The sequence below is a fragment of the Piliocolobus tephrosceles genome, chromosome 6 (genome assembly GCF_002776525.5).
Source record: "Piliocolobus tephrosceles isolate RC106 chromosome 6, ASM277652v3, whole genome shotgun sequence".
In the NCBI taxonomy this organism is placed as follows: Eukaryota; Metazoa; Chordata; class Mammalia; order Primates; family Cercopithecidae; genus Piliocolobus; species Piliocolobus tephrosceles.
The window spans coordinates 90,837,068-90,860,124 of record NC_045439.1 but is presented as its reverse complement, the minus strand read 5'-3'; the positions used below and the strand labels follow the sequence as shown (position 1 = coordinate 90,860,124).

The following is a 23,057-nucleotide window of genomic DNA, read 5'->3' as shown; positions in this document are numbered from 1 at the left end:
TCAGGGTCACAGAGTTTTATGTATACTTTAAATATGTGCAGTCTACTTTGTGTCAATAATAGATCAATAAAGCTGTAAAAACTAGCAATGCTAGGTGTTTGATGGAAGGGTTTTAAAATGATTTTACTCTGCCATTTTGCTAGAATCCAGAAAGCTCTCTTTCGGCAGAGGAAAAAATAGAATTTGTAAGTTGACCCTTGAACATCATAGGGATTGCCTACTCTTCATGCAGTTGAAAGTCTATGTATAACTTTTGACTCCCCTAAAACTTAGCAACTAATAACCTACCATTGATCAGAATATAAATAACATAAACAGTTAATTAACACATATTTTATGTTATATGTGTTATATACTGTATTCTTAGAATTAAGTAAGCTAGAGAAAAGGAAATGTTAAGAAAATCATAAGGAAGAGACAATATATTTACTATTCATTAAGTGGAAGTGGCTCTTCACAAAGGTCTCCATCCTCGTCATCTTCAGGTTGAGTAGGCTGAGGAGGAGGAGGAAGAGGAGGTCTTCGTGTGTCAGGGGTGGCAGAGGTGGATGGAAGAAGATCCACATGTAAGTGGACCCGCACAGTTCAAACCCACACTGTTCAAAAGTCAATTGTATTTACTAGAGACATCAGCATATTAAAACACTAACTTAATTTTGTGAGGATTAAAACATAATAATAAGAGTGTTTAAAGAGGACAATATATACAGGGTTTTGGATTGAGACCTGAGTTCAATATCCTGGTTCTGCCATTTCCTTCCTGTGTTTTCTTAACTTTTTTGAGTTCCAGCTTCTCCATCTGTAAACCAGGGAGAGTAACCACATATCAGATTTGTATTAACAAAAATACCATTTGTAAGGAAGCTTCTAGAGAGCCTTGCCTAACACAGATGGTCATGAGTTTCCTTCTATTATTTGTTTATTTATTTTCTGTTGGTTCTAATGCAATATGACTGATACGCCAGTTTCCTTTGTTAGTTTTGTTTTGAGACAGGGTCTTGGTTTGTTGCTAAAGCTCTTCTCAAACCCCTGGGTTCCAGTGATCTTCCCACCTCAGCCTCCCAAAGTGCTGGGATTATAGGCCTGAGCCATAGCACCCAGCCCTAGTTTCCTTTTCTATCCTAAGAAGCTAAACCTCCAAAAGGGTCACTCTTTAGTATAATGTTTGTCACATCCTTTACAGATTATGACACAATACAGCCCATAGGAGGGAGTGTAATACAAAGGGCAAGTTCCAACGATGGTTCAATTACAAACTTGGCCTGGGCCATTCGTTGTTCAGAGCAAAGTCATTTTTATTGTAATGAAATTTTAAAAGGCAGTTACATTAGTTACACATATACAGAACCGACTTAATAACTGTTAATCATAGAGAACATTCAAGAAATACAAATGATTTATCCACAGCACAGTTCACATCCATAAGAAGAAAGAGAAATGGTTAAGTGCTTAAACTGTCCACTGACACCAGCTTATGAAATATTTTTCTGTCTTTTCTTTTTTTTTTTTTTTTTAAAGGAAACAGATTGTTAAGATGAAGCGAGCTGTCCTGTTCCCGCACATCCTGTGAAAACTCTATTTTGCCACTTTCAAAGTCAGTGCCCCACAGGCCCTGGCCCGTTGTTGACCATAACACCAGCTTTGGCCACAAAAGCCAGGGACACCAACGTGTGGAAATGTGCCTACACCACTGTGTAGTGCTTCCTTAAGTTGCCCCAGACTCCAGACGGTCAAGGAAAAGGTGAATGTCCAAAAGGCTCATGGCTCCTTAGTACAGGGGGTTTGGTGGGGAATGACCCCTGGCAGGTTAGGACACAGCAACTTAGGCCAAGCCCATGTTTCCTGGTAATATAAAGAACATTTCTATTCTGACTTGTTATTGGCTAAAGCTGTTCCGGTCACTGGCTTCTTCCTGTTTATGTGGCAGGTGAGAACCATGACGGAGCAAGGTGAGTGTTCACGTTCTCGCATAGCTTATGGGCTGCCCAAAGTGCTGCCGGGAGTGGGGAGACCACCATTCATTCCCTGGGACTGGTTTCTCTCTTGGCTAAAGCTAGAAGGACACTGATGTTTGCACGTGTGGCTAATCTGGAGAACACGTAGTCACGTTATTGACACAGAAGAGTAAAGCTCCCCAGTGTAAGTTCCTTAACAACCAGAATCCCCCCAGTCTGCAATATTCACTTCTCATGAAATAACAACGGTGTAGAATTTGGTATGTTGGAGAGTAAAGCAGAATATGGCTATTTGTGATGGCTGTCACTCCCTGAAGCCAAAGCTAAAAATAAAACTGGGGGGAGTGACGCATGGGCGGAGTGTTCTAGAGCCATCCTTGGCCATCCTGTTGCCATCACTGACCCAGTCCTGATGGAGCCTTACTGTGGCTGCATCTGTGTCTTTGCTGTGGCCCGGGTTGTCACTGGACAGACCTCTTCTGTAGGAAGCTGTCTGCTTGTCTGGCCTAAGGAAAGTCAGTTGAAAGTCTAGTAGTTCAGACGAGGTGTTCACCTGGGTCTGTGTATGCACCTAAGAAAAACCCCCAACTCTCCTCCAAGAAACAGAAGGCAAAAACAAACATAAGATCCCCCAAACTTCCAAACCCACCAGCTAAAGGCTATAAAAAGTCTGTTTTCATTTCACTGAGAAACACTTCTTTGATCCTAAACCTATTTTTGTGCCTTTTTTGGGGGGAAATAATTATGCCTATGGCCTGGGGCAAGCTCAAGGCTGCTGGAGGCAGAGGTGGCCCCAGGGGCAGGGCAGGCAGAGAAAGGCCCATTCTGGGTCTGGCCCTGGGAAGATGTGCAGGGTTTCAACCACCTGCCATTTCCCAGAAGTAAGAAAGCCTGTGAGGTTGGAGTGAACACTGCATGCATCTACAATGGAGACCCAATCACCATTACGGACAAAAAGCTCTACAAACTGCAAAGCTGGGATTAATTTAGACTCTAGGAACTGCAGTCATGCACAGCTGACAACCAGTCAAAGGCGTTTTACTGAGCAGTGTTTGACTTTTGTAGATTCCCCAGCAAAACTGAGCACACGGACCTCCCTGGCCAGACAGGGCTGGGGTTTAATGTGGAGCTTTCAATGGATCACAGCAAATACTCGCTCCAAACTCCTTCCTGCAAGCTGGGTTCACTCCATTCTCAGGTTTCTAGAACCAATGCCACTCTTCCTGGTCCCGCAGAATCCACGGGTAGGGATGCACAGGTTGTTTCTGAGTGTTTGCACTACCAACCAGCATGTGCGAGGAGCTACCTGAAGGACTCTGGGAGGCACATAAGGGCTTTCCCAGAGGGTGGGTCCCTTCACCTGCCCTGCGGCAGCCACAGTACCTTTTCTACCATATGGGAGTCAGGGGGCTAATGGGCTGGTCATGAGAAACAGGGAGGGGGCATAATGGTCACAAAAGGAAGAAAACACAAGAGGCTGAAGGAGTCCTTACTAGTGTAAGGGGTGTGGGAGAAGGCAGAGGTCCCTGAAAACAGGAGGATGGATTCTCACATTCTCTTCAAATCCAAGAGAAGCAAAGCAAGCCAGGGATCATGGGCTCAGAGGTCAGCCAGGCAGAAGCTTCTAGAGTCAGCTCTTGTTTCTGTCTTGAGACCACCGGAGAAATATGTGGCAGAACCAGAACTGGAACCCAAGTCTTCTGCCCCTGAGACCTGCACTCTGTGCCTCCCGGAGCTGCTGTTCCTCCAGTCGGGCTGAAGAACAAAGGCTCAGGTAGCCTGGAGGAAAGTGTTTCATGGTGCCCATGTGAGGACACCTGGACATCCTACCCTGCTGTCTACATCTGTAGAGAAGGGACTGGCCTCTGACCTCAAGGCATGCTGTCCTACAGGCTCTGGGCAGCCACCAGGTCTTCCTCTCACCAGTGGGGCAAGGATGAGACATGCTTATGTGGGACCAGGAACACAGCTGTTCAGATCCAATTGGGAGGAGGGTGAGTGCTCCCATGGGGCTCCTGTGAGAGGAAGGGGGTGCTTCCTCTAAGAGGAGGAGCTTGAATCTGCACCAGGGGCTTGGACCAAAGAACTGACCTACCCATGTGAGCACACCCCTAGCTGTGCCTCCTGGTGACCCTGCTGAAGTGCCAGCCTGTTAGCCCAGCTCCCAGACCCTGGGCCGAGCATCCTCTGGTCATGGCCAGCGCTGCTGAGCTTGGGGACAGGGCCACACATTTTGGCTCTCTACATACTCTGGATTCTATACACTCACGCTGGCCACACATGACAGACACAAGGCACAACACATCCATCAGGACAGCAAGTTCATGTCACACAGCACAAATTACATATGTCCCACGGCGCGATGGATGCACAGATAGACCAGTGGAGCTCAGGGGCAGATGCCTCTGTGTCTCTGTGCTTCTTGGTTCCAGCTGACGGAACAAGGGCTGTGCACTCTGCTTGCCTATTTTTCCAGCATTTCCCCAGAGCCCCACGCATCCACCAGAAGGGAAAAGCAAGAAGAAATCTGCTTTCAGCATCCTGGGCAGGCCTGCTGGTGCTGCTTGGTCACTCTGGGCACTAGCTGAACTTTCATGGGTATACATTGTCTATTAAGAGATTATTCACAACCAAATTTAAGGACCCACTAGGCTCACCTCCTGAGCACACACAGATAAAATACAATAAATACAACTGATCCCCTAATGTCTGCCAGGGCCCCTGGTCAGTGGCCGAGCAGCCACGGCTGCAGGGGAGAGTGGAGCAATGACGCGCCTCGGGACACACAGCGGGGGAGATGGCTTCTGGTTTGGGGGGCCCGCGGCAGGGCAAGCAGGGTGAGGGTGAGCCTCGTTCACACGGGCGTCGACATCACAGTATGGGTGGCACTGTACAACAGGAGCCTTGCTCTGCCCGCAGCTACTCAGAAAACGGTGGAAACATGCCCAGGTCGGCAAAGTCTTCGATGTTATAGTTGCCAGTCCCCTGGCTTGGATCTCCCGGCATGGGCAGCATGTCCTGCAGAGGAGAGGAAAAGAGAGCCACAGGGGAGTCAGCTCCTCTGTCCGTGCTCTGGGCATGTCCCAGAAGCCCAGCCTGCACTCACCCTCATGGCCATCCCTAAGGGGGCAGCCCAGAGGTCCTCCCCAGCCTTCTGCGGGATGCTTTGGAGGGGTCCTCAAATGTCTGAGACGCTGGGAAACTGTTCTCCCCAGGGAGCTGTTGTGACAGCAGGTAAATGGCATTAGGACACACCCTTTGTCTATCTAAGGTTGAGTCAGGGACCCAGGGTAGACGAGAGCCCCATTGGCAGGGAGACCCCAGGCTGGCCCCAAGCAAGGTGCACATAGTAGATAGCAGATGACCAAAATGCAAGAGAAATCCAATGCAGAGTGGAGTGGAAGCGATGTGTGTGGAGACCTGGGTGGCCTGTCTTCCATGTTTATCTTAGTGCAGGGACAAATCCCTGAGTGGTTAGATTTCAGTTTCAACACATCTTTCAAGTTCTCTGGGCCTCAGATGACCCATCCAGAAAACGGGAATAGCACTATTTCAATGTCTTACAGCCAATTCCCCAATATGTGTTCTGTTGAATTCTCAGCCCACGTGATGCTCTGTGAGAAAAGAATTCTGTGGACAAATAAGTTTGGGAAACAAGGCACACTTTGCCTACCTCCTAGACATCCATAGTCCTCATTGGTGTAATAAAGGTTCTGATATGTCCTGCAATAAAGAAACTTAATAACTTTGTTTAACCAGCGTTTCTTAAGCTTATTTGGCCAAGAATTCTTTTTAGCATCGTGACTATGAAGATCCATGTCAGGAAATTCTGCCTTACAGGGTTGCTGTGGGGCCTCAGAATGGGCAAGGAACAATGCCTTACAGAAGGAGGAAGGAGGAGAGAAGGCTGCAGTCAGGGGAGGCAGGCGAAGGCCTGGGTGAGTTGTTCCCCTGCACATTCACAGAATACTACCCTGAGTGACATCTGAGTCCCAGGACTTTGTCTGTGAAGACACAGCTGACCCTGGCAGGAGAGGGGCTTGGGATGAGGGTAGGGTCAATGGAGCACTGATTCTGGAGAAGGAGGGGTTGTGATCCTGGGAGTCTCAGAACCTTCCCACAACGTGGTTCCTGCCCCCATCATTGCTTTGCAGGGCAGGGCTGGTGCATGCAGGAGGTGCCTGGGTTCCTGTTACAAGGACCTGGAAGGATGAGCTGAGCTCTTGGCTGAGGGGGAGTTAATGGGCTCGTACCTCCATTTGAAGCCTTCCAGTAGGAATGTTTCTGGCTGAAAGTTGAGCCAAGGAAGCCCACAAGGGGCAGGGCCCTGCTCTGTGGGGCTGCAGCGGTGCCATCCCCAGCCACACGGTCTGCCTTAGGCACATGGGATGGTCTAGAAATGTCTCAAATAATGGAGAGTTTCTAGGTGCCCAGGTATCCTCAACCAGGGACTCTCCCTGAGCTTAACCACAGAGGAGAGCAGAGCCAGGGCAAGGCTGGCACTGAGCAAGGGACTGGGTGGGGATGTCCTCCACATCCTGGGGGCTATGGTGGGGAAAAAGAGGGTCAGCCAGTGACAGACAGCCAAGCCTGGGGGCACCTGCAGCTCTTAGGAGAGACCCCCTTCGGCCTTGGTTTTGTGCCTCTCCCTTGGATAGCTCTGGAGTCTGGGAAGCATCTCCAACTGCAGCCTGCCCTATTGTTTCGCTTAGCTCAAAGGCTACCTCGGCCCCTTCTCCTTCCCACATGCACCTGACGTTTCTGGCTGGGTAGAACGGGGCCTTCTACTCCTGGACTCCCTCTAGCCCAGGCTGGGCCAGAACTCACGATGGCTATCGGGCAGGCGGTGGTGCGGCAGAGCCCGAGGGGGAAAGGAAGCAGAGAGAAGGCGCCGGTACCTACGAGAAGGCGGTGCTCGCTCGATTTACCTGGAACACTTCAGTCTGACCGGGCTGCTGGTGGGAGTGCTGCTCACCGCTCTGCTGGCCGTGGTGCTGGCTTTGCCACTGCGACCAGACTTCTGAGGGCCGCCCTTGGAACTGCCCGCTACTTTGTCCACTTTCAGCTGAAAGATCCGACATACAGGACACTTCCTTTAAAAGCCATCCCTTGGTTCTGTGAGACCTAAGAACCACTGCGGCTGCAGGGCCTCCCGCTTCTGAAAGGCATGTTCCATCCAGAGCTGGAGGATTGCATTTGCTATCCTCGTCTTTCTCACTGACTGACAGATCATAAATTGAGGGGATAAGAGACACAGGAGCCCTTTGCCCAATGGTGCAGGTACTTGGCCAGAGAGGGTGGCTCTTCCTGAGGTCACCTGCCAGGTGACTAGGTGCTTTAAGCCTTGGAGTGCTCCTTGCACTTGGTGACTGTGCACAAAGGCCTCCTGCGGGCATCTGGGGACAAGGGGCATGTCTGTGGCATGCAGAGCGTGGGCTGACAGAGGCTCTGTCCTCGGCAGTACGGTGTTGGCATGAGGAGGAAGACACACCTGTCCCTGCTCCTGACTCCCTCTTGGTCCACCGAATGCTCTTGAAAGGCATCTGGCCCCACTAGAGGAAAAGCCTCACCTTGGCATTCCCCTGAGAACTGCCAACCTCAGCCTCTGCCTCCTGAGCAACTCCTCGGAAGCCACACACGCATGATACAAGGTCCTCCTACAGGGCCAAGCACCACAGTCTTTTCCGGCCTGGCTCTTTGGCAGAGTGGTTTTTTATTTGCATCAGTTTGTTTGAGGGGGAAGAAATTTGGGCACTGGTCAGACAAGATAAGGTTCCTCTGTGGGAATCAGCAAATTCATTTATAAACGAGAGTCACTTTGCTTCTGTCTACAGTTTATACAAAAAAAACAGGAAACATAGGTGGAATTTTTTTTTTTTTTTTTACATATGAGAAAGAGTCTTACTCCACTGCCCTGGCTGGAGTGCAGTGGTGCAATCATAGCTCACTTCAGCCTTGAAATCCTGGGCTCAAGAAATCCTCCAGCCTCAGCCTTCCAAGTAGCTGGGACCACAGGCTCATGCCACAATGCCTGGCTAATTAAAAAACTTTTTTTTTTTTTTTTAGAGATGGAGTCTGGCTATGTTGCCCAGGCTGGTCTCAAACTCCTGGCCTCATGCAATGCCCCTGCTCTGGCCTCCCAAAACCCTGGGATTATATGAGTGAGCCACTGTGCCTATCCAATAAGTGCAATTTTGTCTAAAAACATTTTTGAGATTCAACCAAAGAGGAGGCTTAAAAAATACCCTTCAAAGAGGATACCTTTAAGGAACATCAAAAATCTTAGAAACTTTTTTTCTTGTTTCAAATCATTCAGTACCATTTTGGAAACAATGGACTCTCTATCAAGCTCTGGGTGGCAAGACAAGCTCCATCTTGTCACATACTTCTCTCTCCAACAGTCATGCTGGTCACAGGCAAGACTCAGGCCCTACCCAACCCCCACCCTGGGCACTGCATTAATGAGAGGCCAGGTTAGAAAGCGTTCAGGGAGAAGAATCTCTCTCTCCCTCTCTCTCTCTCACCCATCCACCCATATATAATGCCTGAGATGTAAAGGGCTTTAATAAAACACATAAGGTCCCTTTAGTGCCTTACCATTGGTGCTTTTCAAACTCTACATGATGACAATAGTTGGTAAAGAATTCTATAAAATTGAGGCAGGGTACAACTCCCTTCTTTAGCGTAAGAGAGATTTAAATCTACTGTGCACATGGGATTCTGTTACAGAAAATTCATCCGCCAATGTGAAATGTCTTCTCCTAATAATCCCACACAAGACCCCGAGGGCCAGGAGGAACTCTTTCACAGAAGCGTGTCCACGGGCCTCATTAACTGGCTCAGCAGAGGGAAGGCTGGGTCCACAACTGTGGCAAAGTTGAAACAGCAGCATCGCCAGCTGGAGCCACGAGGAAATTCCCACCTGACAGGCACCTGTCCCATTCTGGAAGCCTGCAGAGGCTGGGCACAATATGGGGCCTTCAGCGGGTCCATGTTGCTTGGCAGGAAGGTGGAGGGACATAGCCACCAGTGCCGAAGGAAGGGCATGATAGACTGGGGAAATGTCCTAACACATTCAGGGAGCTGACTGCCATGCAGGGTCACCCAGGATGCTGCTGCAACGACGGCTTCCTTGGGGCTTGCCCATTGCAAATCAATGCCCTCAGTCCTTCCTCCTTAAAGCACATACCTACCTCTCCTTCCCTTTGCCATCAACATTTACAGCCACCCACACACACAGCATCTTCTCTTTTCCCTCCCTTCTCAACCCTGTGCAATTACTCTACTGCCAGGCCCCATCCAACAGGCATTTGGAGAGTGCCCATTCTTCTCAATCTCTCTTGAGTATCCAACACTCTTGATCATTCTGTTTGAAACTATCTTGTTGACTTATAGGACTGAACTTGGTTTTGGTTCTGCTACTTCTTATACCACTCTTTCTCAAGTGCCTCCTGGTCCTTACTGTAAGTGACCCTGTCTCTTAATATATGTTGAAAGCAGGGGTCTGAGTCAGGCCTTCCCTCTCATCAACAAACAAGAAGGAAATAACCTCTTCTAGTCTCATGAACTGACTCATTCATTTATTCACTTGGCAAATACTTCCTGAGCTCCTGCTCTGATGTGGGCTCCATGCTGGTACTATACATACACTGGAGAATGAGATCGTTTCTCTCTCAACAAGCATACAGCATGGCTGGGAAAGGGAGCAAACAGATGATTCTGCACAGGTGAGAGCTGCTCTAAGAGTCAGAAGAACTAGAATAAAAACCCTTACGAAGGATACCTAACTAATCATGACAATTAGAAAAGGTTTTTCAGGGATCTCAGATGACACTAGAAGGGGAATTAGTAATGAATATGGTATAGGGGCTTGGAGGTGAGGTTGAAAATAATTCTAGAGAAAAGGGTCAGTCTGTTCAAAGGCCTGATGGTGAAAGAGGTCTTGGTTCATCCGGGCATCTACAGGTGGCTCAGGATGGAAGAGGAACAGAGTGAGATCAGGCAAGTCATGAGAGATAAGGCTGGAGGGTAAGCCAAGGGTCAGGTTCCACACTATCAGTATGACCAACTTTGGGGACAACAGAGAAACACTGAAGGTTTTTAAGCAGAAACGGAAAGCACACAGATGTGGATGGTCCATGGGTGGGTGGACAAAAAGAGAGGGAAAGAGACCAACTGAGAAAGGAATGGGGTAGACAAGAGGAGAGGGAAGGAGCCAGACAGGAGGAGGCTGCTGTAGCAATCCTTGCAAGAGATGACAGTGGCTCAAAACACGGAACAAAAGCCAGCTGCAGAGCAGTGGGTGGATTTGAGATGTGATGGAGAAGGAGGTGCCTAGGCTTGTTGATTGATTACTGGCTGTGCTGAAGGGTGTGAGTGGGAAGAGCTAGGGATGATAAACTCGTGTTTCTGGTGGTATTGACAGTCCCAGCTTCCTATGCTTTGGCTCCATCCATCCCTGCCATCCCTAAGCAATATGAAAGACACCTTAAGCTCTCCATGCCTAAAGCAATATCTCACCTCCTCACATAGTCTGGAGGGGAAGAACACAAGCATAGGCTCTTTCCCCTCACTCCCACATCACGTCTAATCAGTGGCTGGGATCGGCTGAGTTCCCACTCCCCTAAATACCATCTCTCAACTCCTACCTGCTTTCCTCTATTCTCACTGCCCCAACCAGTGCTGTGAGTCATGGCCACACCCACTGCCCCCATAACCACACAGCTACTGGTGTGATCTCCCTCCAACAGTAGTCCACTGCTTACAGACTGCTTAGTGGCTGACCACGGTCTATGCAGTAACATCCATGTTCTGGATGTTGGCATAAAGATCCTTCGCAATCTCGATCTATTTTTAGCCTCATCTCCTACTTCATGTTTAACTCCAGCCCCTCTTGCCCTAGTCACATGACAATACTTGCATGTCCCCCATGATGCCACACGCAGTTATATCTCTGTGCTACTGCACATGTGTTCTCTCTGTCATGTACATCCTTCCCTTTCTCTGTGCCTAGATAATTCTAGTCAGGTTCAAAGCCCTAATCAAGGTGACCTTGTGTGGCTGACTTCCTCAGTCACTTCTCCTTTTAGCTTGCCTGTGGCCCATCACACTATATTGATTTACTCCAAATTGTGAGGACTTGAGGCTGAGGACCGTATCTATGTCTACCCCAGGCTTTACTGAAAATAGTGCTTGGAATATAGGGGAGTCTTCAACAAGAACTTGCTGAGGGAAGAAGGAAGGAAGGAAGGGAGGGAGGGAGGGAGGGAGGGAGGGAGGGGAGTGAGAAGGAAGAACATGAACATTCCGTGAAGTTTTATTTCTATTTGCATTTGAGGTTTTCTGGGTATAATGAAATAAGCACACATCCTCTCACCAGTCTTACCTCAGGGATAGCCAGAGATGAGGAAGGGTGGAGGGGAATAATGATTAGAGGAAGATTAGCTCTCTATTCATATTTCGGGTACTTGATTCTATTAATTACATATGCCAGATTTCAGAATAAAAATTCTTAACTTCTGCAAGGGGAAAAAATCAGTTAACAGGATTGCTTTGGAAATAGTCAAGGAAGAATTTTGGGAGTACTGACCATGTGCACATCATATGACTATATGTTATGAATCATTTTACATTATTTCAATTCATCTTTTCTTCACTCTGACTCTAAGAACCATGAGCCCATTATCCACATTTTTCAGATAAGGAAACGGAGACTCAAAGACTTTAAGAAATTAACCCAACTCATTTAGCCTACAAATGCCAGACCCAGGGTTTGAACCTAGATCTTTCTGACACTGACGGCCACGTGCATTCATTTGATACAGTGTTTAAATCGAAGGCCTACTTTATACCTAATACTGAGTAGCATGTTGGTAATGCAGTGATGGTCAAACCTAGTCACTGAGAACGTTACTAGGCAAGCAGAATTGCTATGAGCTCTTACAAGGGAAGTCCAGGCTACCATAGGAGGACCTGGGACTGGGCCCTCACTCAGATTTGAGTCTTTCTAGAGGAAGTTACATCCAAACAGATGACCTGAAGAATGAGTTCACTGGCCATGTGCTGGAAGAGATAAGCGGAAAGTCCTCTTTTCAGCCTCTGCTACTGAAAGTATATTTATTTTTTCTCCTGAATTGTATTGACCACTCTGACCAGATAGTTAGCAAGAACTTCAACGTAATCTCTCCTGGATAACAGAGCATTGCGGGTTCTTAACCTAAATCTGACTGACCTGCTCTGCGTATAAATGGCGAGAAGGGGCTTCCCATGGCTCACCCCACAGTGTACCTACAAGCCTCTTTCTGGAAAACAACAACAACAACAACAACAACAACAACAACAACAACAACAACAACAAAAACCCAGTGGTCACCAAAATCCTTGTATTACTTTATTGTTCCAAAGCCACCTACATAGTTACAAACTATGAGCTGAGTTCTAGCCATGCTGTGTTTCTTTCACTCTGGTGGCTTCCTGAGCATGGGCTGGGCTGTTGCAGCCCTGGCTGGTGCATGGGCCACCTCTCAGCCCAGAGAGACTGTTATGGGCTGATAACACCTGGGCCAGCTGCTTCCAGACCATGGGTCAGAATCTTGAGGAGCTTGTGGGTTCCTAGGTCATAGAGGAAGGGATGACATTCCTCCTTTTTTAAAAATTTGAAGCTCACTGCTGTCATTCTCCTCTCATTAACATTTTTCCTTGTGAGGTTCAGCTGATTTGGAAATTGCCCTAAGACTTAAGGCTCACTCGAAGTCCTGCTTGGAGGTCCTATGTCGTTGGGTTTAGCTCGGTGGTTCCCAATCGAGTGATTTTGCGCAACCCCACCCTGCCACCAAACCAAGGGGGACATTTGGCAATGTCTGGAGACATTTGTCATTATCATAAACAGAGAAATCCTAGTAGGTAGAGGCAGGGAGATGCTGCTGAACCCCTATAAGGAACAGACAGCACCCCCCACATCAAAAATTATCCAGCCTAAAATGTCAATAGTGCTGACACTGAGAAACCCTGCTGGATAAAGGAACAAAGTGCACCAAAAGGGCAGCTCATTCTCTTACAAATTGCCTTCTAGGCAGAAGAAAAATGCACCTCACAGCAAGGATTACAGTTTTTCTGAGCCTTCTAGCAAAGGCCTCACCTTTTCAACACTAACTAGTATTAGGGATGGGGAGGTCTATAATTCCCCACAATTCACTGGTAAAAATGTCCAGGACCGAGCTTTGTGGGCAGGACCTGAGGAGGAAGAGGGTGCATGATGTCTGCAAACATTTTAGATCAGCGAAATCCTACCGGCTCCCTGCCTGTGCTTAGCCTACCCTGTTCCCCTATTTCAAATTATGCCTTTCGTTTCTTACTCCAGATATTTTTGAAATAATAAATTCTTTTTTTTTTTTTTTTTTTTTAGATGGAGTCTTGCTCTGTCATCCAGGCTGGAGTGCAGTGGTGCAATCTCGGCTGACTGCAACCTCTACCTCCCAGGTTCAAGCAATTCTCCTGCCTCAGTGTGTACCACCATGCCCGGCTAAGTTTTGTATTTTTAGTGGAGACAAGGTTTCCCCATGTTGGCCAGGCTGGTCTCGAACTCCTGGCCTCAAGGGATCAACCTGCCTCGGCCTCCCAAAGTGCTGGGATTACAGGTGTGAGTCACCACACCCAGCCTGGAATAACAAATTCTTTCAATTCCCCTCTCCAAAGTGAATATAGGCTGGGTGGAGCAGGCTGGGATGGACATGGCTCTTTTACGAAAGGGCAATGTGTTCTGGATGTGTTTCTCGATCTTTGTAAAAGACGTTCATCCCCAGAGTTGTTAGTTTATTTACTGTGACCTGATTTAATCTTTATCGACCTGATCTGACTTGTGTCATGCATGGATGAACTGCTTTAGAGACCTCACCCTAAACTGAGCAGCATGTAGGGAACAAGGAGCTATGGACATGCTGGTGCTTGCCAAGACATTGTATCTGGAAGCATGCTGCTAAGAAAATAATGTAACTTAGATCCTATATATGTGTATGCCACACTTGAAGCAAGTCAGGGAATTAAAACCTGATCTGCTACAGCACCTTTGAGCCATTTCTCTTTGAGCAACCTGTGCCTTGGCTCCCTGCATTTGTCCAAGAAAAAAGGTAGTATCAACAAGCAGATGCCTGGCAGCAGTTGAAATGAAAAGAAACTGAGCAATTTGAGGATTCAGGTCATATACATTCTTGTCAGTTATCAATGTATTGCCTCTTAGCTCTAAATCCATCCTTCTTTGCCCTGTTTTATGATACTGAAACTACACCCTGCAAACAGTTCTCCTTTGTCAGCGAGTGCAGCATTAGGCTTTCTTAACAGAGGACGCTGGAGAGACAAGCAAGGTGTTGCAGCGAAGTGGCTTCTCTTCCTGGATCAGGTGTTTCTTTCCTCCTGCAGTGTGTCTAGCAGCAGTGTGCAGGATGTCAGGGCGCTCCCTCTTCAGCACATTTCTCTACCACCCAGAGGCTGCTTCCTGTGAATCAGTATTACCTGCGGGCACTCCCTGCGGAAATTCTTGGCCATCTGGTAGGTGGGTGTGTAGAGCATTTCTGGTCCATCTGCACCCCCTGAGTGTCTCAGTCAGCTGGCAGGCTGCTTTTACAGACCCACTGCAGTCCAGAGCCTCTACAGTGTGTTACCAAGACAGATGCACATTCTCCAATAAGGGCTGAACCTCAGGATTTGTGGGGTGGGTTCTCCTCTTCCACGTTCTCAGTTCCTGTCTTGTCTACTTTCCCTTAGCCTTACAGGTGGAAGTTGCTGCCCACGTTTATTATTCCTGTATTCCTCAGGGTCCTTCTTAATCAACTTTTATTAGTCACAAAATCTTTAAATTTTTCCTGTTCAAATCACTGGCATGGTTTCTGTCTCCTGACTGGGCCCTACAGGCACAACGCTTTCCCCACTTACTTTGTTAAGGGAATAAATGCTTGGATTTTTCAAGGCTTACGTAAATGGATTGTGTAGTTTCCTAGTGGATGCTACACTTCAAATGGCTAAGTTTTTGCTGGGACTGGACTCAAAATGAAAATGAAACTAAGACTGGAAACACAAGTATGACAGCAGCAAAGCTCAAGATAACTTGAAAGGCCTGAAATGGAAGAAATGCTTTGACTTGACTCCTGAAGTCTTGTGGAACAAAACCAGCATGTGTTTCACAGAAACAGCTGAGACATAGGCAGGGCTGTTTTTCCTCGTTCAATGTATAAACAGTCTACAAAGCTATCCTGAGGTGTCTGAAACAGTTGAAGCACTGTTCAGAAGTGACATGCTATGCTTGTCACAACTCGATGTCTGCCCCTGGTCCACCAGTGGGTGATGTCCGGCAAGTCTGCTCAGCAGGCATTTCAAACCTCCTGCCTGCTCCAGCCAGCCAGAAGCGGGAAGTTGGGATCGACTGTGCTATCTCTCTGGGCTCTGGCCATGGCTAATGATCTGAGGCCAGGTACTGTGGGGTGCTGCCATGCCTGGGAACCCATTCGTGCCACACCAATAGGCCCCAGGGCTGCACAGAAGGCACTGGGAAGCCACTCAGATGTGCCCATGCTGGGCTAGGGTGTGTGTCCATTGCAAATGTAAACACTGCCTGTTTTTTAAGCCTGTTTTGTGTTTAATAATTAATGAAACTGACCATTAATGAGGCAGACTGCTCTGTTGCTTCTCCACTCACCGATTCTTACCTGCTTTGTTCCTTCTCCACTCACCCATATGTACCTGCCCTGTTCTCTGCACCCTTTCCCACTGTGCCCTCAGGAGTAACCATCCTCACTAGCGAACAACCCTTGGGTCCTCCTCCTAACCACACATCCTCTTTCTTCTGTCCTTAACCAAAGCCTGCCCTCTTCTCCCAGCCAGGACTCCACTTCTTTGAAGCCCTGTGGAGTAAACGCTGACCCTGTGGTCAGAAGGGGGTCTGGTGTCCACCCATTTTCCAGGCCCCCCCTACACCTCTGATGTGAACCCCAACACCTTATCCTGGGTTCCCTCTGCCTGCACTGGGAGCTTTCCTCCAGCAGCGTACTCATCACAGATGATAACAGCAGCCCCTCACCTCGAGGTCTCCCTCTCTCTCCCAAGACTGGGCCTCTCTTCCTGCTCTCCTGCCCAGCTTCATCCCCACTCCATCACCTGCTCACTCCACCACAGCCTGGCTTTCAACACACTCTCCCTGAATCCTATTCCATGCAAACAGCTGTGGCCAAAGGTAACACGTGATGCACTGATGGCAAGGCCATAGGAAACTTCTCAGTCCTTCATTTCTTGATTTTATACTCTTTTTTCATGCTGTCATTGGAAGGGTTCCAGCCCCTTTCTCATGAATGTACATCAAGGGACGTCTGCTGGGACATCCAATTCTTGCTTAATTCTGAGGTCCCCTGTGAATGGATTTGGAAATGATGGTAAGCACAGAGTAGTGATGGGAGCACAGTCTCAGACGTATTGCCCAGCTTTGATTCTTGGCTCCAAAGGCATGATTCTGCTATTATCAGCTACAGTAAGTTAGCCTGGGTAAGTTATCTGACCTCAGTGTGCCTTAGTTTACTTATCTGTGAGATGGGAATAATGATGGTATCTCCTTCTTAGGGCTATTGTGAGTACTGAATGAATGCTACATGCTAGCATATAATAAAATAAGCACCCAGTACGGGCAGGCTGCTATCATTACTATTATCATCACCTGAGTGTGAGATAGCTTGAAGGCAAAGGTAAAAAAATGGTCACTGAACCTGGAGCCCCATCTGTGTTGAGCCTGTTCTTGGCTATCAGTGGTGCAGTGGCCTCAGCCCAGGGCTTTGTCCTTCCTGTGTCCCATCTCAATTCATACTTCAGGGCCTGGCATTTGTTTAGTGGAGACTAGAGAGAGGCATGGAGCTAAAGGCACTGGATGGTTAGGGCAGGGAAGTGGCCTGCCCACCTGTCTTGTCACGGCCACAGTGGGATGCTCCAAGACCTTGCCAGGGTTACGTGTTAGCTCTGCTCCGAAGCCTCTCTTCACCCCATCAGACATAATGACTCTCCTGGCCTGCAGCCACAAGGGCCCCCACACAGACCATGGCTGCTGCAACTGCAGACTGTCCTGCCTGCCTCCCTTTACCTGTCTATCTCCCCTGCCCCAGTCTCTGGACTGTGTCTTTCTCTGGGTGGGGACCAGGTCTCCTGTCTTCTGCTTTCCAGTGCTGATTTGGGGCCTGGCACTGAAGGTTTTTTTGAGTAGATCAGTGCCAGATGGTCCCTGTGCTTCCGGGAAGGACTAGATACACAGGGGAACTTGAGTCTACGAGGCCCACCTTCAGGAGGAGATAAAGGGGTCTCTCCACACCCAGGTGAGGAACCAGATGTGGAGAAGGGTCTCATGTGTGACTGCAGGAAGATGGATGCTGTCCTGAGAAACAGGATTCTGGGCTCAAGGTGGTAATTGTGCTGAGTGCCTGGTTGACTCGAAAGCAACTGCCATGGGATTTCTCCTTCCTCAAACAGGGTGCTGTGCTTCTAAACTTGGTTCCAGTGAATCGTGGGGCAAGAATGCTTAACAGGTGAACAGGAGAACATACTGCAAGTAAATGTGACTAAGGCTGGAGGGACAAGCATGGCCTCAGGAAATGCTGTGCCCCACGACCTTGGGCTGAGTGGGGCAGACGTGCTGCTGTTAGCAGAGGAGGTGGGGAGGGGTGGGCAGCAGAAGACGACTCCCCATTGTGTGCTAGGGGCTCTTCACAGCATTTTTCTTTCTTTTGTTTTTTCAGACAGGGTCTCATTGTGTTGCCCAGGCTGGAGTGCAGGGGTGTGATCATGGCTCACTGCAGCCTCAACCTCCTGGGCTCAAAGGATCCTCCTACCTCAGCCTCCTGAGTAGCTAGAACTACAGGCATGCACCACACCTAATTTTTTTTTTTTTTTTTTTTTTGGTAGAGACGGGGTTTTGCTATGTTACCCCGGCTAGTCTCGAACTCCTGGGCTCAGGTGATCTGCCACCTCGACCTTCCAAAGTGCTGGGGTACAGATGTGAGTCACCACGCTCTGCCTGCACAGAATTGTTCATAAGGCTGACAGGCAAGCAGTTCTAACGTAAGCTTTTAACTTGCCACATGGAAATTCAGATGTTTGGGCTCAGCTTCATGCTCATCTGAAGAATCAATTCTGTAGAGAAAAGCTCTACGAGCTGCACTGCTGGGTGTCACCCAGTGACCTCACTGTGAGAAAGCAGGCACCAGCTCGGACTTCTTACAAGGACCATGGGTCTCTTATGAGCCTGTCTTGACGTGGAGTGGAGCCCCAGCCCTGGGAGACATGCTGAGGAGGTTCCTTAAACACGTGGAGAGTGGGCAAGGCCCAGGATCCTGAGAGATGCACAGGACACAGCGGTTCCTTAACCCTCTATGGAGTGAGGTTTTGTTAACAAAGTAAGATAGGTGTTTTTAATATTTAAAAGAAAGAGAAAACTTTGCAGGATTATTTATGCAATTGATTGTCTCTATAGCTATTCTCTAGTTTCTTTAAACAAGACTATAAGGTTTTTGAGTTGGGGGACCTGAAAATCCTTGCTAGGGCCATAATGGGTTAAAATGGTATTTAGATCACATCACAGCACAGGAACATCATCCCAGTGCCTTGAAAATGATAAAGCCAAATCACAAAGCCAAGGCCTAAGCATCCAGTCTCTTAGGAACACCATAGGCCTCCTCATAGCCAGAGAGAGGGGAGGTGCTTGGAAACCTCCGGGCCTTGTTTTGGTAGCTGGGAGCCTGGAGCTCAGCCTCCTGAATTCAGAAAGCATTTTTGCTTTCTGGCTTTCCCAGAATCTCATTCCCTCATTCCCCACCTACCGAACCCTGGAGTCCTGTTGGCAAGACTGGAGTAGGCATTCCCGCTTGGTGAGGAGGTAGCTGGGCTGGAGAGGGGGCTGTAGGAAGAGGGGTCTGCCGGGTAGGTGTGGCTCGTTCCAATCCCAAAGGGAGATGACTGAGTCTTGCTGGACTGAGATGGGATTTGCTATAATCAGGACAAAGCAAAGAGATGGAAAGCATCAGCAGCAGGCCCCTACCCCCAACCCATGCCCCAGGCTGGTCACAGAGGCAGTGTCTGCTCTGCGTTGATAGTGACTCCCCATGGCCCTCTTGTCTGGCTAGGCACAGGCCTGGGATCAGCACGGTGTGTGAGGGCCCAGGAGCTGCAGAATCTTTGGAGCATGTCTGGTTAAAGTTACTCCCCAGGGCTACAAGGATCCGGGCCCTCTGGCGTCCGGTTACTAAGGCCTTGGCATTATGAACACCCAGAACTCCCTAGGCAACACCCACCCTCACAGTGACTATGAGGGGTCTGGGGGTGTCACAAGGGTGGGTGTTTTCATGTCCTCCTGGCACAGGAACAGCCAGAGGTCCAGAGTAGTGAGGGGCTCATTCTCGATGGGGTGTCTCTACCTGCCCAGCCTTTTCCTGCCAGCTGCCCCAGGGCATGGCTGTAAGGAGAAAAGGCTGCTGAAGTTGCAGGCTGGGCACCCAGCTCTCTGGGGGCCCTGAGGGTGGCCGGTGCTCCTGAGGAGCCAGCTGCTGTGAGGGTGGTTGGTTCCAGCTAGGGGCCGACCCATCCTCAGAGCCGCAGTCCGAAGAAAGCACTTCCCAGAATGCTCTGCCTCTCTGGGCACCCAGGGGAGACGCTCTCACAGACACCCATACCTGTCCCGGAAAGGGCGGACGACTCCCTGTCCACGCCACCTGACTCTGGTTTAGCTGCCGGGAGATTTGGGACATGTTCTGGCCGGTGGAAGAGGAGGACTGAATGTCATTCACTCCAGGCACATGAACCACTGAAGAGCTAGAAAATAGGAAAATGCATTTATCCTGAGGACACACCTGGTTTGCATGAGTCTACCCGCCCAGCCAACCACACAATCCACCCTGGGCCACCTTCCTGGCTCTCTCTCCATGCGGCATGTCACTCGAGAAAATGACTAACACATCACCAGCCTCAAAGCCCCTTGGCTGTCCTCCTCTCCCTTCAGGGCTTCCTCCACACTGCTGAGTAGTCCTGCCATGTCCGGTAGTCTGGTACTTCCTCTCCTCGTCCTCCCCTAGGGTCTCCCACACACTCCTCGGCCCCTATCCTATGCCTGTACATCCTCTGCTCTCAACAGATGATTTGGATCCCACAAAGAGAGAAGCTTCTTAGAATAAAAATCAGTCCCGGTGTTCACTCACTCTTCTGTGCTCTGGTTAATTTGTTCCTTTGGGGCACCTATGAGGCTTAAGGATTCAGGAAATAGGTTGCAGGCTGTCAGTTTTAAACGGAAAGAAAAGCTTCTCAATGAAAACCTGCTGGATGGGGCCGAGTCCTGCTACCCCGAGTTTATCCCTCCCACCTTCAGTTCACCTTCGACTTAACTCATTTCATCTTTATTAGGTCCCTGCTGTGTGCTGTGCTCTCTGCATGTCCTTTGCAGGCTAAATCTCTGACCCTGCTTAGCTCCTTGTCAGGCACTGTCTGTATGTACCACCAGGTGCTTCTTCCAGGAGATTTTCCGGGGTATGTCGATTCCAAGAGAAGCTCATCAAAGACTAAAAGGCTGGGGGCAGATTTTATTTTGTTTCAGGCCCCTCGTCCTGCCTCCCTGGGACTAGCTCAGCATGCAGGGCAGTGCACTGGGTGCCCATGAATCAGTCAAGTAGGGCAGAATGGGGCTCATCACAGAAGGCTTTTGGTAGAGGTGGATTTTCAGCTCCATGTTAAAAGAAAGGCAGGCTAGAGATCAGTAGAGACTGGGTAAAATTTTACTCTTGTATTCTAATAAGTTTCCTATGCTATTTGATCCCTTTTAAAATAGGGAGAAACCAAGAATGTCAGAGACATTCTTGCAGTGATCATTGTAAAACAAGTTCAGTCGCTTATATAAAGGGGATATCATTCCCATCTTTGTACAATCAATTTCTCATTTAACATAAGGGCTCCTTTCCCATTCTCCTTCCTGATGGAAGTATTGCTTCAGAGGACATTTTCTGGTCATTATGGTCTAGTAGGGCCCTCTCCCACAGACCCTTAGCCCTTGGTGTCCTCCCCAAAACACTGATTGATGAGGGCCGCTATAGCATAGAAGCCCTAGGAAAGGCACCTTGACTGAAAGGGATGGGCTTCTTGGGGCAAAGAGCCAGCCCTTGTGCACAGTCCTCCCTGGGGGCCTCTGAGCTACAGCTGCCTGCCTTGGTATGGACAGGCAGGGACCAAAACTGGCGGGACCAGAGCGGGAGGACTGTGGGTGAGGATGCACTTCGGGTGCCAGCAACATCATTCTGCAAGAGGCCCAGGGTTCCCTATGGCTGTATTGGGCCCCAGAGTCCTTCATCCCACAGCCTACCCCAACCCAAACCAGCTCAGACCCTTTGGATATATAGGAAATTCTGCACATTCCACAAGCTTTGGCCCCAACAGGCATCCTTTAATTAACTCAGTCATTTATTCATTCATTTTACAGACTAGTACTCAGCAAGTGCCTTTTCTATGCCAGGCTCTGCACAGGTGTTCGGACACTCCCTGGATTCCTTCCCCACTGCCAGCTGCCCCGAGCCTGCTTTTCCTTCCCCATCACTCATCACTGCCCTGTGCACCCTACATTTTTGGTTCTATGACAATGGCCTCACCCAGGCTGTGCACCTCATGTTGGCACTGTCTGCCCCGGGCACTGTCTGCAGCAGCTTCACTCTTCTCCCAAAGGCCATCAGTGACGATGTCCTCCTCCTCACATGGCTCCCACGGCTGCTGCTGCAGACAGGGCTCAGGGCAGACAGTCCAGTGTTTGAGGTGCAGAGCCTGGGTGAGGCCATTGTCAGAGAACAACGTGGTCATCCTCTGTTTCTCCCATTAGTGAGGCCTCCTCCAACAATGCCTCCTCCGAGGCTTCACTCAGCACACTCCTCAGGCCCTTGCACCTCTGCCCTGGTCAGAAGGCAGAACCTGACTTTTGCTTTCAGACCTAGCTGAAGAGTCCGCCAGACCTTCTCTGGCCATGCCACCTTGGGCTATCCTCTTGCCTTTGAACTGCCCCCTCCTTGCCTCCTGCTGCTGTACCCTCCCTGATCCCCTTTGTCCAGAGTGAAGGACAAGCAGCAAGTGTCACAAGGACCCAATGAACATGAGCACTCGGGCAGGGCTGGCACAGGGCTTGGCATAGACCAAGATCAGTCAATGAGTGCTGAGTAGCTGAGTAACTCAGCTGCCAAGAGAAGTCTGGAGGGCTTGACTATTGCTCAGCAGAGCCACATGACCTGCAGTGATGATGGTTAGGTACTGTTCACAGAGGGCTGCCATCTTGTCTGCTGTCCCCAGACCAGAGCCCCTGCCTGTAGCCAGAGCTCCTCAGAGCCTCAGAGCAGTGTGCAATTCAGTGAGACTCAGCTGCAGGCATGGCCAGAGCCACTGCAGTGTTGCTAATCTGTCTCCAGGAGTTCTGTCCACAAACCAGTGTGGAAGCAAGATCCTCATTCCTTGTGTCTAGGGCAGTCACTTGGCAGGGCCCTCTCTCTGAGTGGCCAGCCCCACCTACCCTCCCGGTCTCTGCCTACATCTGGAAGCTCTGCTTAGGCTCTGGCTAACCTTGCTGGAGGAGCCCTGTCCTGCTGGGCATGAGGAACTTAGGGTGTCCGGTAGGCACAGGTGAGTGCCCACACACCCTCCCCAAGAGCTGCCAGCTTCTTCTCTAACTGTTCTTCCCAGTTTATGCTTCTGTCTCCCCAGAAGTCAGTGGAGCCAAGCCTTGCCTCCAGTGATGATGTCAGGGCTTCCTCAATGACCTACCAGATGCCCTTGATGCTAAGACCAAGCCTTGGGAAGGTTGGACACGCTGCCTGAAGCCTAGGATGAGGCTCAGACATGATGTGCTGAGCTGTCCAGTCTTCCTTGGATTTGGCTGTAGCCTCTGGGTACCAGATGACAGGATACTTCCTGCTATCTTGTCAGCTGTTCCCAGCTCCAGCTTACTTGGGTCCTGGCTAGAGGGAACTCACTCCCTTCTCGCTGGCAATCACTGCTACAGAACACAGTGGCTGGTGCTGTTCACATCCAAGAAAGAGTAACTGACACCAGGAATCTATGGCAACT

At 49.3% G+C, this 23,057-nt stretch overlaps 1 protein-coding gene across 3 annotated transcripts in view; it reads right to left on the bottom strand.

Moving 5' to 3' along the window:
* Positions 1 to 4,677: 4,677 nt before the first annotated feature.
* ARNT2 (aryl hydrocarbon receptor nuclear translocator 2) overlaps positions 4,678 to 23,057 on the bottom strand; it is a 161,019-nt gene continuing 142,639 nt past the window's right edge. Inside the window, exons 16-19 of one of the 3 annotated variants that reach the window (XM_023193405.1) lie at positions 19,646 to 19,784; positions 18,797 to 18,962; positions 6,884 to 7,020; positions 4,678 to 4,973 (exon numbers count right to left, since the gene is read on the bottom strand). In XM_023193405.1, coding sequence (XP_023049173.1) covers positions 4,875 to 4,973; positions 6,884 to 7,020; positions 18,797 to 18,962; positions 19,646 to 19,784 — 541 coding nt within the window. In that variant the 3' untranslated portion in view covers positions 4,678 to 4,874. Of the gene's footprint in view, positions 4,974 to 6,853; positions 7,021 to 18,796; positions 18,963 to 19,645; positions 19,785 to 23,057 lie in introns of all 3 variants that reach the window. The other 2 variants (XM_023193407.1, XM_023193406.1) reach the window with 2 other exon arrangements.